The sequence below is a fragment of the Plectropomus leopardus genome, chromosome 10 (assembly GCF_008729295.1).
Source record: "Plectropomus leopardus isolate mb chromosome 10, YSFRI_Pleo_2.0, whole genome shotgun sequence".
NCBI lineage: Eukaryota > Metazoa > Chordata > Actinopteri > Perciformes > Serranidae > Plectropomus > Plectropomus leopardus.
The window spans coordinates 32,201,721-32,216,585 of record NC_056472.1 but is presented as its reverse complement, the minus strand read 5'-3'; the positions used below and the strand labels follow the sequence as shown (position 1 = coordinate 32,216,585).

Here is a 14,865-nt window from a genome sequence, read left to right as displayed (position 1 = left end):
GTTTATAACAGATTTTGTGACAGCAGCCATGCGGGATTTTGGACCGTGGAACTGCTCACTCTGCAAGACAGCTGACAGAAATCTCTGACATGCCAGAAATCCAACCGGTGGCAATTAATCAGGCAACGTGACCTCAAACTGCACGTAAACAAAAACCAACCTGACAAACATTTGGCCAAATAGTAAAATTAGTCGACAAACTCAGGGCTAAAGTCTGGCTTCAAGGGAAACTTCACCCCAAAATCAAAAACATATTTTTCCTCTTACATGTGGTGCTCTTTATTATTTTACATGATTTTGGGGTGAGGTGAAGTGTTGGAAATATCGATCGTAGAGATATCTGCTCTCTCTCCGATACAGCTGAACGAGGCACTGAGCTTGTGGTGCTTGAAGCCCAAACAATAAAAAAATAATAATAATAAAAAATGATCGAAAAACAGCAATGTCTCTTTCCAGAAAAGCATGACCACGTAACTCAGGATAATCCACAGACCTTGTTGCGAAAAGTTTCTTGTAGGAACTACTTTCTTTTGACCGAACCACAGCCACCAACTGTTTCACCCGCAGACTGTATGAAATAATAAGTAAAGCCGCAATATAAAATGTTTCCATTAGGGAGATTTTATATTTGCAATTTCAATTTACGCGGTTAACGGAAACCCACCTTAAGAAACGTCATCCCGGGGGCGCTCTGTGCGGGCGATGTCACAACAAACTCGTCGCCAAACGTCTGTTCAAACTTAATATCTCCTGCCAAAGAGCCGATGTGATTACAGTCAAATATTGTTTTGAATTACATGTATTACACAACTCGTTTGCAGCCATTGTGAGGGTGCATTATGTCAACACACACACACACACACACACACACACACACACACACACACACACACACACACACACACACACACACACACACCATGGTGGCGCAGACAACATGCCATATCAGTTGTGACAGCTTGTCGTTGCAGCTCAGCCACACTGATACAGGACTCTGTCAGCGAGCGGTAAAAAAGCCAAATCAGCAACACATCAAATCACGTCTGCTGTAATAAATTCACTGCAGGCATAAGTGCATTCACGGGAGCACCTCGTTTAAATCTCGATGGTCTTCAATTAAGCACTCGGGGCTGTTTTTTCATGCAGGTGCAAAGCCGACAGAAGAGCAGACCTCTCCAAAAAATCACATAAGCCTCTTTCATGTTGTTGACATTTTCCTCTTTCCGATAAATCTTTAATCTAGTGCACTTTTAAATGCACATTAAAATACAACTTTATGCAATAAAAGCAAAGTCTGTACTGGGTTAGATTAGATTCTTAACGATAACGTCATCCACAAAATGCTCCAAAAGTTATTTCTTTTCTTTTAGAGTGAGATCATCTCTGAACTGGGACCTCTGAACGCATCCCGAGACCTCAGGACATTCTTTTTTAATTTAACAATTTTCTCTAGAAAATTAAAATAGTATTTTTGCTCCCGTAAACAGGATTATTAGGAGGGGCTGTCATGCAGTTATGTAAATGGCTTACACAGGCTATTGCTTTTTGCAGTGTTTGCTGTTGTGCGCATTTTAACAACCCAAATATAACGAAGTGAATGCAACATTTACTAACTGCAAAGATGTCATTTTGGTTCTCTGCACTTTGAAGGTGATGTGATTGTGATGATTTATTTTCATATTTGAGGTGATGTGTTTAATAATATTTCGGGGAGGTGTATATTGCCGGCCTGCAGTCTCCTCCTGAGCCATGTTTGCTTCTTTTAAAGAGGATGAGAGGAATTAATGTGACTCACCCAAATCCACCTACCAATAATAAATTCCTCCTAATAACGACGTATTAAAGCTGTGTCATGCCCCACTCAGAACTGCACTGTGAGCTCCAGATCAACAAAACCGCAGAAATAAGTCAACAAAACTCACCAGCCCTTCTAACATTTACCCAGTTTCATTATACCAGTAAAATGTGCTGTTCATTGTAAATACAGCTGGGCGATATGGCTTTAGAATAATATTGCAATATTTAAAGGCTATATCACGATACATGATATAAATCTCGATATTTTCACATGTCCTTTAAACTAATGTTAACTTCTAAAATACAAAATTATTGAAAGAACTGCAGTTACAATAAAATGAAATAAAGTAGCTACTGTCAAATAATACAGTTGATTGCACTACTGTTAACAATGACGTAATAAAACACGCTTATAGGGAAGTTAAATCAAGTACTTTCATAATACTTTTTTTAAGTATTGTTATAAATAATGCTTTTATTTTGAAGTGTTGATCAATCAATCATTTAATTAATCAATTTTTATTTATATAGCATCTTTCAAACAAATGAAATGCAATTCAAAGTGCTTTACAGTTTGATCGAAGAAGCATAAACAAAAACAACATAGGAAGCAACGATGGATCTTAAAAATTTTAGACTAAAATGATGTTTTTGATGCGGATTTGAAGCTGCTGGTCAACAGCTGGATGTTAGCAGACAGTTAAACGGATACCGCGGCGCCTTTAACCGTAAGGAATCATCTAACAGCTCTCCAGTTCATATAGTACTAATATCTGCAGGTTGCACTCGGGCTCCATGGTGATAAAATGTGACTAAATAGTTGCATTTGGAGCTCTGCAAATACAGACACATACCTCACCTGCACACACTACTGCCACTACCAATCATTGAGTTAGACTGTTACCGCAGCGCCATTAAAGGTGATGATTTAGTCTCTGTAAGCTGTAAACAAACTAACAGCTCTCCAGTACGCAGAGGTGCTCCATGGTCCCAAATGTGATTAAATAGTCATGATCTGGAGCTCTGCAAAAGCTGCTGCTTTGTGTATGTGTGTGTGTGTGTCTGTGTGTGTCTGTGAGGGGCAGAGCCATCGGAGAGAGAGGGAAAAACGAAACACCAGTGGCTTACAAAAACAACTTGACAATTTATACTCGATGTTCACGATATAGTCATTTTATATATCACACATGGAACAAGCTAAGAGCATATTCAATAAATCGCCCACCCCTTATTGCAAAGTGTAAATGAAGAAGAAAAGTCTGATGGCAGCAGCCGTAAAAGGCCTCACCTGAAATTCGAAGGTCTCGTCAAACAGCGGGTCGTCCTGGTTCTGAGCAGCGGTGCGTGTCCGCTGTTCGGCGCAGTCTGCTGGCACGCCGTGCAGCTCCAGGACCACATACGGGTCGATGACCTCTCCCTTCGCCCCCGAGCCCTGAGGCTTGGGCAGGTTGTGGGCACTGATCACCTACACGGAGGAACACAGAGCAGTTGATGTCAAATTTCTTATGTAGGAACCATTTTTAATCAAGGTTAAAGAACTAAAAGGTGTCACGGACGTGTGTCTGCTTCTGTTGATGATGGATGTGCAGTGATTACATCATTCAAAACTCACAGGTCAAGAGGACACCAAGAGGACATTTGTTTTAACCCCACATAAGCAAGTTCTACGTTACGGGCTGTTTTTGCTTTAGTTTTGCGAAACTGAAGATCTGAGTTCTTAGAAAATCCACTCATTACAGCTTTGATACATGTAGCGAACTACAGTCTTTGTTAAAAAGCATAATTAAATGCTGCATTAATTAATTAAGTCTTTTCTCCTGAAACTTGGACAAGAGATGCCCCACAAACTGCAAAGAATTGTTTTTTGTTGTTTTTGTTTTTAAGGAGAGAGATATAATTTTTAGAAATGGATTAATAAAATTATGGAAAATGTTCACAAAAGCATATATGTGTGTGTGTGTGTGTGTGTGTGTGTGTGTAATTTTTTTTATTATGTTAAAGAAATGCTGCAACCCAAACCTATAAACCCAACTCAGCAAGCAAGTGACATTATGTATTTCGGATATTAAGGAGGTGTGCTGGAATTAGGTGCGTTCCTTTAGGTGTCCATTAAGCATAAAGGGATTTTTTAAACTGCAGTTATATGAGGTATTCATCAAAAGTCAGTGTATTAACTGCAGTAGAATCAGTCAGCACGCCCCCAGTTTGGAGAAGCAGGTAGGAGTACAGTCACAGAAATGTACTGCTGTGGGTCAGGGCAGCAACAAAATATGCTTAGGCCTCCTAAAAATGAATATGTTAAGTGTACGTTTCCAATGTCTTTGAAAGAAATGAAGCCAAATCGCTCGATTTCAAAGGGTGAATTCTGCCTTAATTCTTATATAAAATATGAATATGAAGGTTTCACCTTAATCCGCAGCGTCTGAGCCGGCACTCCTGGCACGCAGCCCTGCGTGTGCGCGCTGAAATACGACACCTCATCCCTCATCACAGCCGGTCGCAGAACGTAACCACACCCTCCGTTCTGCGAGAAACGCCCTCTGTGAAGGTCCAGCATGGCGCCGGGGGTCTGCTGGTTCAAGGCCACGAGCTGGACACCTCCTTTCCAGTACCCCTGTGGGTTGGGGTTACTGGAGTCCAGGCGCACTGAGCTGGGTCGCACTCTGGTCAGGGTGCGCTTGGTGAACATTACCAGGTCCTCCGGGCTCTCGGTGGTCAGCCGCCCGGCCTCGCCCTCACCCAGCGAGCACAGCGTCCAGTAAGGCGGCTCGGGAGGCATCGGCGTGCTGGGAGAGGAGGGGCTGCTGGGGGGCGACTGCTGCTGAGCCTGTTTGTGGCTGGCTCTCTGTGCGTAGAAGCTGCGACTGCCCGTGCGAGCGATCGCCACCAGGTCCGACAGTTCTCTGTGAAGGCGCAGCTTCCTGGGCTGAGAGGGCGGAGGCACCACTAAGACCACGCCCAGTTCCTCCTCACCTGGGATGGTCATTCGCCGCCCCGCCAGAGGCCCACCTCCTCCTATCTCCTCGTCCTCCTCCGATATCTCCCCATCAGAGCCGTCCTGCTCCGGAGGAAGTTTCTTCCCCACTATCAGGATGCGTCCCTTCAGCTGCTCGGGCGAAGGTAAGGTGGTGGCGCGCCCTCCGAGGCTGACAGGAAGCGCCTCCGGAGTGTAAAGACGGGAGCCAAACACCTTCTTCATGTGCTGAGCCATGGTGCGCTGCTGGCCAGGGGAGCAGCGCTGGCACAGGTACACCAGGAGCGGGTACGGGGAGGTCAGGAAGGCGTACTTGTTGACCACCTCCAGAGCGGAGCGGATGGTGACGGGCGCGTGGTGGTGGTGATGGTGGTGGTGGTGATGGTGGCGGGGGATTTCTGGCCCGTAGTCGACCCCGAGGAGAGGCTCCCCCTCTGGGCCGTCAGTCACGCCCAGCTCCACGCAGCGACAGCCGGACTGCAGGGCCTTGATCAGCCCCCCCAGGTCTGCTCTGCCGTGGACCTGATCGTCCAGCAGGTAGGAGCGGTACGAGGTGCTGCGGGACAAAGTCAACAACGTCACTCACACACACGGAAAAAATCACTGATTTTTTGTAAAAAGATTTGCACAAAACGTAAGTTATGTTTTCAAAATGTCGATAAAACACAAGATGACAGCGTTTCCACTGAGTGATGTTCTGTGATAACATTCAGTAACCATGGCGATGGAAGTTCAAAACATTAGCAGCTTTATTTCTTTTGCAGCCACCAAACTAGCCGTCATTATATCTAATCGAAGGCCACGTAGGCGTGTTATGCGTATGAGGGATTTCTCTGAGGTGATAGTCCATGATTTCACAGAGGAATTATGGATTTAAAACTTCCCACAGGCACATAGCCATAGCATCATGTGACCTAGAAAAGCCCAAAAAAGTGTTTCCATTGCATTTGTAAAATTTGGCTTTTTTGAATTACCTGAAATACCACCTCATGCCAGTGTAAAATCTTTTTTGCGATAAATGTGAGTTAAAATTCACGTTACCGTTAGGCGTATTTTATATTTGCAGTTTCAATTTGTGCAATTTGAGGGTTAATAGAGACTCTCCTTATGATGTATATGACCAATGATAAGGATTATTTAATGTCCTGATAACAAATTAAATGCCATTGAAGAAGACAGAATATGTTATGATACCCCTAATAAAAATCAAAATAAATAATCACTCAGTAATGAGAATTTTAACACTGTCCTCTTAATCTTATGTTGCTGTAGACATATTGCTATGCAGTGTGATAATTTACAACCTAAAAAAAAGACCTAATATATAATGTAGTACTGATACAATATGTTCAATTAAATTTAATTTGCATATTTTTCTCAAATGTTTGTTTTGGTGGCACACGGAGCACAGTGAGTAAGCAGAACCATCTGGCAGACGAGGGGAAAGCCGCTCTTGTTAAAAAAAGCAACCGGTGAGTGAATTAATTCAGAGATAGTCTGCTATGTGGAGAGGTTTCTTAAAGGACCAGTGTGTAAGATTTAAGTCAAGTCAATGTCAAGTCAATTGTATTTATAAAGCCCATTAACACAAAACCTGGTTTGCCTCAGAGGGCTTTACAGCGACAACGACATCCATGTATGTTTTCTTTAGTGTATTATCACTTGAAAATAAGAATCGTGTTTTTGTCACCAGAGTCCAAAACAAAGTCCACAGTAGAACAGACAAACCACACACTGGCTCGAGATATACACATTTGCTTTTTCACATCAGCCACCATATTTAACTGCAATGATCCATTTTTGGGAGACGAAGTGACCTTTGTGGATAATCCGAATCTTCTGATGAAAACCTGCAAAACGTCTGGATCTCAAGTTATCGGAGAAAAAGGGTGACGTGTGTTGCTGCAGCGACATGCCCAAGTGCATCAGAAAAACATGGATTTTTAAGCAGAAAATGTTTATTTGATTTGTGAGCAGTATCAATCACGGGGTCTGTTTGTTTTGGGAAGGTAGTGACCTCTACAGATAGCCCGGCTCATAGTCAAACCTCCAGAACGTCTGGATCAGAAAGAGAACAGAGGTGAGCATGTTGTGAGCGAACAGCCCGTCACCGAGATGCCAAACTGCATCAGAAATTCACTGATTAATAGGGTGAAACTGCTTTATTCGCTGTTTATAGCTGTTCTGTTCACTTTGTGTCTGTGTTTTGGAGAGGAAGAGACCTCTGCGGATAATTTCGGCTCATGATAAACACCTCCCAAATCAGAAAAAAAGAAGTTTCAGTTGGCTGCAATATGCAATTCACTGCTAGACGCTACTGAATTGCCCTCAATTTTACACTCTCCATCTTTAAAGGTTAACTTTGGTATTTTCCAAATTGGAACCTATTTTCAGAGATAACATTCTTTTAAACTTGGACCCCCAGACGAAGTTACTACAACAGCTATTCAAACTAAGCCTTTGCCTCCTTAATCGCCTGAAGGAAAATTCTCTCTCATGATATTCTGTCGCTTTTAAAATAGGAAAAAATAAAGCATAAGGAGAGTCCACATGGTCACAAATGTAGGGCTGCATGTGGATGTCCACACAGGGCTCTGTATGGTGGACATGGATATGATTTCATTTAATTTTAAAGGGACACAGCATTTTAATAAACATCACTATAAAATACAAATGACTATGTGCTGGAGACAACACGACTGCTAATTTACTTCCGTAGTCCCTTAGTTGGCACGTAACAGAAATAGAGAGAAAGAAAAAAATTTAAAAATAAAAATAAAAAAAAAATAAAAAGTTATTTACATCACGTGGAGCAAAGCAGACTCAAGTAGACATGAAAATAATGAACCTGCGTTCACAGTGCAATTATGCAGCTAAACACTGAACTTGCTCTAATTTGTCAACAGATTACTCTCACCTGATGTAGTAGTGCGACAGAGGCATGTTCATGTCCTGACAGACCCCCAGGTGCTCCGGGTCGAGCAGCTGACACTCCGGAGACTGCAGGTATCGTGCGAATCCATCCAGACCCAGCAGCCCCCTCTCCCTGCCCTGCGCCGAGGGCTCGCAGCGCCTCAGGAGCTCCCAGCAGCCCTCGGTCGTCGCCAGAGACAGACCCTGCTCCGTCTCCAGGAAGAGGCGCAGGTCCTGAGGGTCCAGACACTCGCGGTCCTTCGACAGCTGCACCAGTAAGAAGTAAACGTCGGGCCGCGTGCAGAGCTCGCAGAAGGCCTCCTGGAACTCCTCACGGGTCACGTGGGAGGTCAGCTTCTCCTTGCTGCGCTGGATCTCCTTAAAACGCAGACGTACCTGTGGAGAGAGCAAAAAGAGGAGTCAGAGGAGATTTAACCGAGCGAGACATGAAGAGACTTAATTAGTCCGCCGACATAAAGCCTCATTCATCCACTGACGCTTGATTAAACTTTATCGTGTTTCAATAAGGATATTAAATTTATTCATCATTTCTTCTCCGTCAGCTCGCCTCCTTTCATGTCCTCTCTCTTCTTCTCTCTATCGTTTCATCTGTGCTCAGCCGACGCTCAAAATACTCTGCTCCTCTCTGAAATCGTCTCAGTAAAATGGTCTGCAGTCGTGTCACCTGTGTGAGCGACACAGACATCTGTCCTGTCTCTGCGTTTGCAGGGTAACTGTATGTCTCCTGCAGGTGATACAGGAGGACAAATAACCGAAAAACTCAGAAAAGCAACAAATCTCCTAACATGAAGGATTTAAATATTCTGCTGCTCCAAAGCACAAAATCCAACTGCTCCTGCTGTGGCTGCAGTCATTCAGGGCTTTGACAGAGTTGTTATTAGAAAAATGTTACAGCAGCATGTGATGGATCTTTGCTTTTTACTAGAGCAGGGACACCTAACCTGCTTTGTTTGGGGGCCACTTTGGCAAAATGACAGGAGGCCAGGGGCCAGTCGTAGCAGCCCCTTCAGCATGTTTTTAGGATTTTAAGGATATTTCCAGGATGTTAGAACATTTCTAGTATTTAAGGACATTTCTTGGATTTTAGGATATTTCTAGGATTTCCAGACATTTCAAGGATTTTAAGACATTTATAGGATTTTAGGATGTTTCCAGAATTTTAGGACATTTTTTAGCAGGGCATTTGTAGGATTTTAGAAACATCACCGGCACACTGTCGGGGGCAAAATTGGGCCAACAGGTCGTAAGTTGAGTAAAAGTGCCGTATCGGTTCTGTTCTGTATCTTAAGGTCTTTTGCATTACCCCAATAGTAGCTTCTGAAATGTATACATTAAAAAATGATTTAAGATCAGGATTAGATCTTAATATATAAATATTACTAAGAGTTGTTTGTTGAGCAGCAGCAGAAATGTTTACAGCAAAGTCACAATATAAACTTCTCTGGAAACAATATAAAACATACTACATAAATCATATTCCTGACATCACAATACTGACTGAAGTTTAGAAATCAGAAAAGTATAACGTAAAGTGACGTGACTGATCTGCTGAAAATTAGTGTTGTTTGACCAATTCAAATTTTTCGTGGCTGACCTTCACTGAACCCCATTTACTCAATTATACAGGTATTTGTGACAAAAAAAATTCTCTGCATATATTCCATTTCTGGACCTGGAAATTGCTTAAAAAATTATGGATTTTAGCATCTGTCAGTATCAAAGGGATAGAATAATTACTCAGGTTTTTGCAGCTGGTTTTGTACCCGTCTTTGGCCACAATTAAATCATTTTGCTCCTGCGTGGCCTCACCTTGGCCTCCTTGATACCGGGACACAGTTTACAGATGGTGGCGACGGCCACGTCCTCCGACACGATGCCGTAGCCGTCTTCATCCACCTGAGCAAACTCTGCCGCCAGCCACTCGCTCCTCATCTTTCCTCCCAGGCTGCCGTCCACCGACACACCTCCTCCTTCGCTCAGCCCTCCTCCTCCAACACCTCCACCCCCGATGACTGACGGATGGGCCAGCAGGTAGCGAAGCCCCGTCACCCAGATGTTGGCCACATCTGCTGACAACGCAACCAGGTCCAGAGACTGTGGGGAGAGATGAGGAAGATTATAGGGTAGGACTGAAATAATATTAATAATGATATTAATATAATAATAACTTTATTTATATAGCACATTTAGAAACCGTTCTTTACAAAGTGCTTTGACAGACAAGTCAGGAAAGACAAAATAAACATCAACAAACTGAGAAAGATCTACAACAGTCAAACGAAAAGGCAAGAACAAAAATGTATTTGTATGATGTATTTAAAAACGTCAGCAAGAATAAAGCAAATAAAAGGAATAATAATAATACAACAGGCAGATCACAAATGCAGGTAAAGTACTAAACGAGTAAAGTTTTAGAAAATCTAAAAATAAATGCAATAAAAGATGAAAAATAACATCGGAAATAATATAAGAAGACAATATCACAACAAAGATAAAAACAGATGAATATGAGATGCATGAACAAGCAAATAAATAACAACATGGCAGGATGGTAAGAACAGGACATAAGAAGGATAAATAAAGTCAATTTTCAAGTCAATTTTATTTATAGAGCCCATTATCACAAAATATGGTTTAAAGAGCAGCAAAGAAACGGAGTACCTGGTAGTCGTCGCCATGTATGATGGAGAAGGCTGCCTCCTCGGCGAGGTGCTCAGAGAGGGGGCCGTTATGGAGGAACGTCTCAGTGCTCTTCCCGGTGCGAACCTCCCGCATGCTGGAGACGTCCAGCCGAGCTCGGTCCCCGTCCTTCTTGGATGGCTCCCAGCGTAAGCAGCTGAGGTCGGAGTCCAGCGTGTAGAAACGACAGTAAACTCTGGAATTGGGCCGAATCTTCTTCAGCTCACAGCCGCCCTGCATGAAGGCCAAGCAGTCTGCTGCACTGCTCACCTGAGAGGGACGGTCAAAAACAGCTTTTTAAGGTACATAAAAACCACCACTGCTTGCTGTAGGTTTCACTTTCTGTGTCAACTGAACCCCTTTGAAACTTGAGCAAACACAAAGACGGCAATAAGCAACTTAACGCAAGACATTCCCGCAAAGTTGCAAGAAATTAGTAAAAATGTGTTCTAAAAACTCCCTGTTTTTATACATATATTTTATATTTCTCTCTCTTTCATTTAATCTTATTTTCATTAATTTCCTTGTCATCTTTCATTCTTGAAGTTAGCGCAACATTTCTCATCAAGTTACCCGCTCCTTTTTTCCTCATGTTTTTAAAAGAAAAAACCTTTTTTGTTTTTTTGTAGGTTTCAAATGTTTAAAAGTTTGTGAAAGACGTCTGAACGCACCATAAGAGAACTGATGTCAATCCAGGTTTCAAAGGGTTAAGCTTGTTAGATAAGCTGTGTCTTTTCAAAATACAATTCCAAATTTCACAATTTGCTTTTCAAATGAATAAAGTCTCTTTTCAAAATAAACTCACCACGTAACGTAGGTAAAAAATGGCGTTTTAGGGTTAACTTCCCAGAGGTCTGAGCCTTCTCATAAAGGGTGCCTCTGTGCATCAGTATTTGACGCCGTCTAATACCGCCACTTTCTCAGGGATTTCAGAGTCAAACCCCGATGCCAACTTTTGCGGCAGTATGATACGCCATCAGGTGGCTTCAGCTGGTAATGCGGCCGGATGGAACCTGTCGCGGCCATATGATACGCCAATGGACGGCGTCAGGCTAAAACTCTGCCGATCAGGACACGATTTAAGGAGCTGGAAGGTCCCTGTAGGGCAGAAATTTGGTGGATGGGTCCAACAAACCCCTGACTTTCACCCAGGATCCTGGTGTTGTACTTCCCATATGAATGTAGAGCCAAATCAAGATGTTTTGTTTTTTTTTTTAAACCTAACCATGTGGGTTTATTTTTTCTTTTGCGTAAACCTGACCATGAGCTTTTGACATTTTGGCGTCTGTTTCAGCACCCCAGAACGTCACCAGCAAAGCAGCGATATGTGACGACTTGGGAGGAGAACGTGTTGGTATGTGACGCGTAGAGAGCGACAGACATCGCCCCCTTCAGTAGAGGAATGTGAAAACACCTCTCTAGTGACAAACTTTGTGCAGATCCAAGTCACTGTAGTCAAGGTCAAACAGTGTGAGGGACAAAAACAGAAGAAAAACATATTTTTCTGAGCAGAGGCGGAATTTTTAGCTGTTTCATTTCCATGTTATTTTATTATAATAACTAACCTTCTTCTCAGAGGGCATGCTGCTGAAGGACACAGTCTTCTTCCTGCCGCCGCCCACCTTCTGCACCGAGGGATCCTGGGAAAAGACAAAAACAGATGGCCAACAGGTCAAAAAGTCATATAATTAAAAGATAATATTCTCTGGTTATGCACTTATAACTGTGGAATAAATATCTTGCACAACACTGCAGCATAATACTGGTCTATCTTGAAGAGACTGTGGATTTGAGACTTTATTGTTTACAGAAATTAATTTCAGCTCATGTCCTTCATCGGGATCATCAAACAACATTTCAGAAGGAAAATAATGAAAGAACAACAAACAGCAGAGTTAATGCTGCAGCCAGCGATGTATTCACACAGAAATCCTGTGGCCATAAATTACTTCTGTTGTGTTGCTTTTTTAGACTGATGAATCGATTGGACGCAGGCAGCGCTAAATTTGGAGCCCAATCGAGACTTAGAGAGTGTGGTGGAAGGTTTTTAACCCTTAAAAACTTGAAACAACTTATCTTGAGCTGCATTAAAATGCTTTTCACGTTAATTTAAACCTTTGAGAGAAAGACAGAGAGACAGAGAGAGAGAGAAAGTGAAAATAATTGAAGATAATAAAAGAAAAATGTCTGTTATTATTATTATTGTTAATAAGTTTTCAACTTTATCTATTTATTTTGTTTGTTTGTTTTTGTTAATGTAGTTTTTATACTTTTTTGTTTATTTTTTTCTTGTTTATTTTTCTATTTCGGCTAAATTGCGGGTGTTTTTGTAACTCGTAACGTAACTTTTCGAAAGAAAACAAGACAATTTGCTTAGGTTTCAAAGGGTTAAGTGGTATAATCACGCACAAATAAGCCTACAGGGCTCCCGCACATTTGCATGTACTAATTCTTAAAACTTTCTCATGACTTTTCATGCCTATTTTGACTTTTCATGACTCTTCATGCCTATTTTTTTCCTTGTCCTAGTTGCCCAACTTTTGTTTTTTTTTTTTAATATCAGATTCAAACTCTTTTTAAACATAATTTCAGCTCTCTGGCACACACTAAAGGAGTCTCAACGTGTTACGTTCAATGGACAATATAAAAAAAACAACAACAGAATTCATGACTTTTCCAAAAACTTTCAATTTCAAAAGAGACTGAAGGCGTCTCTCCTCATTTAAGATGCATTTAAGTGACAATAGTGTTAAATAACAGGAGGCGTTATGTTAACAGAGGAGGATTATGTATTCTGCTGGATTTACCGAGGTCAACACATTTCTGCGCCTCTGAAAAGGAGGTGTGAACACAGCACAGATGGGATTTACAGGAGGAGAAGAGAGACGTGCATTAAATATAAGCAGTGTAGCTAAAACCTGATTATCAAATACAAAAATGAGGCAATCAGGCTGTTAGTAATGAACACAATATCTGATTGCGAATAGTGGATGGATTTTTGTTTAATGACCTGAAAAATGACTGCAGGCTGCAACTGAGCTTCACTTTGTTCAGACATTGAAGTGAATCTCTCTCTCGTAGGGCTGCGTGCATGTTGTGTATATTTAAAGTGGCTTTGATTTGTCTTACAATGATCCTTGGACTTATATCCCCTGTCTGCAGCTACAACACACAATTTATTACTTATATTTTGCATTTTGCAATATGGTCTTTACTGCATAATATTCTATTCATTATTTTCAAAAAAATTATACTTTTCTTGCACTTATATCTATTAACACAGTTTGCAGGATAATGCACAGTTTTTTTTTATCTCTGATCTCTCTCTTTACACATATTCTCTCTCTGTATATATCATGTAGCATATTGCACAATTTCATATATTTCAATACTTCATATTTTCTATTTTATGCTTTTATTCTATGCATATATATAAGAGCAGCCGTAACGTGTCCCAGTTTCCCTCCAGGATCAATAAAGTTGTTCTGATCTAAACCGCAGCACTATTTTTTTAGTAAATCTAGTCCTGAGTACATTGAAGAAGAAAACCAGCAAATATTCACATCTTCTAAGCTGGAACTTAAACTTTTTTTTTATTTTTGTCTGAAAAGGGACTTCAATGAATATCAAAATTCTTACAGAATAATTTTCTATCCACTTACTCATAATTGCAGCTCCCAAAATTAGTTTTTTTAGGGTCTAGAACCAGAAGAATCAAAATGGCTTATACATTATCTAGGAGGATGAGTTTCATTTCTCATCTATGAAACCACCTGCTTCCTGTGATTAACATATAAAGCACTCTTAAATGCTAAATTTAAGAGTTTTTTGGTTTTATACTGTGCATTTGGGGGGAAAAAGATGTTCTTGAGGTATATAAGAAAAGTTCTTCATCTCTTCTCACACCTCTGCCTACACAGAGCGTCCATCCCACTTATGAAAACCTTTCCTGCCAGCCAGCTCTTCAGGCTAAATAAGGATGCGATGATCAGGAAGACGGTGAGAAAATAAAAGCTATTCTGTCCAAATTTAGAGAAGGAGATCATGGAGAGTGGACCAGCTGCTCCGTGCCAAAAAGAAAGAAGAGGCTGTGAAACACACCTACAAAAATACCCAAATCCAAGACCTTCAAGCGTTTAGAGAGCCTCCAGAGAAGTGCTCCTGTTGTACATTTACAGAACGACCCTGTGAAAAACTTCAAGTGTGGAAACTGTAGAAACTGCCAACAATGTCAAGTGCTCTGCCACATTTCTCTGTTGAATACTGAAAATGAAATGTGTGTGATACAGTGTCTGTGTGCTGGAATATAAAGTGGTGAATCACACAACAAAGGAGCTCTATTATAAATGTACTGAGAATATATCAAATCCTGTCATTGAACTGAGACATCAAAAGGTGGATAGAGAGAGGTTAGAGAGAAACATTTTGGATTTTTGATTTAGCCTCAAAATACGAAAACAAATACAATATGAAATGGGACT

The 14,865-nt window shown here is 41.4% G+C and overlaps 1 protein-coding gene across 1 annotated transcript in view; it reads right to left on the bottom strand.

Moving 5' to 3' along the window:
- plcl1 (phospholipase C like 1) overlaps nucleotides 1-14,865 on the bottom strand; it is a 97,220-nt gene that overhangs the window by 18,193 nt on the left and 64,162 nt on the right. The window contains 6 exon segments of the mRNA XM_042494105.1: nucleotides 3,086-3,262; nucleotides 4,205-5,327; nucleotides 7,689-8,080; nucleotides 9,515-9,799; nucleotides 10,367-10,654; nucleotides 11,950-12,024. Coding sequence (XP_042350039.1) covers nucleotides 3,086-3,262; nucleotides 4,205-5,327; nucleotides 7,689-8,080; nucleotides 9,515-9,799; nucleotides 10,367-10,654; nucleotides 11,950-12,024 — 2,340 coding nt within the window.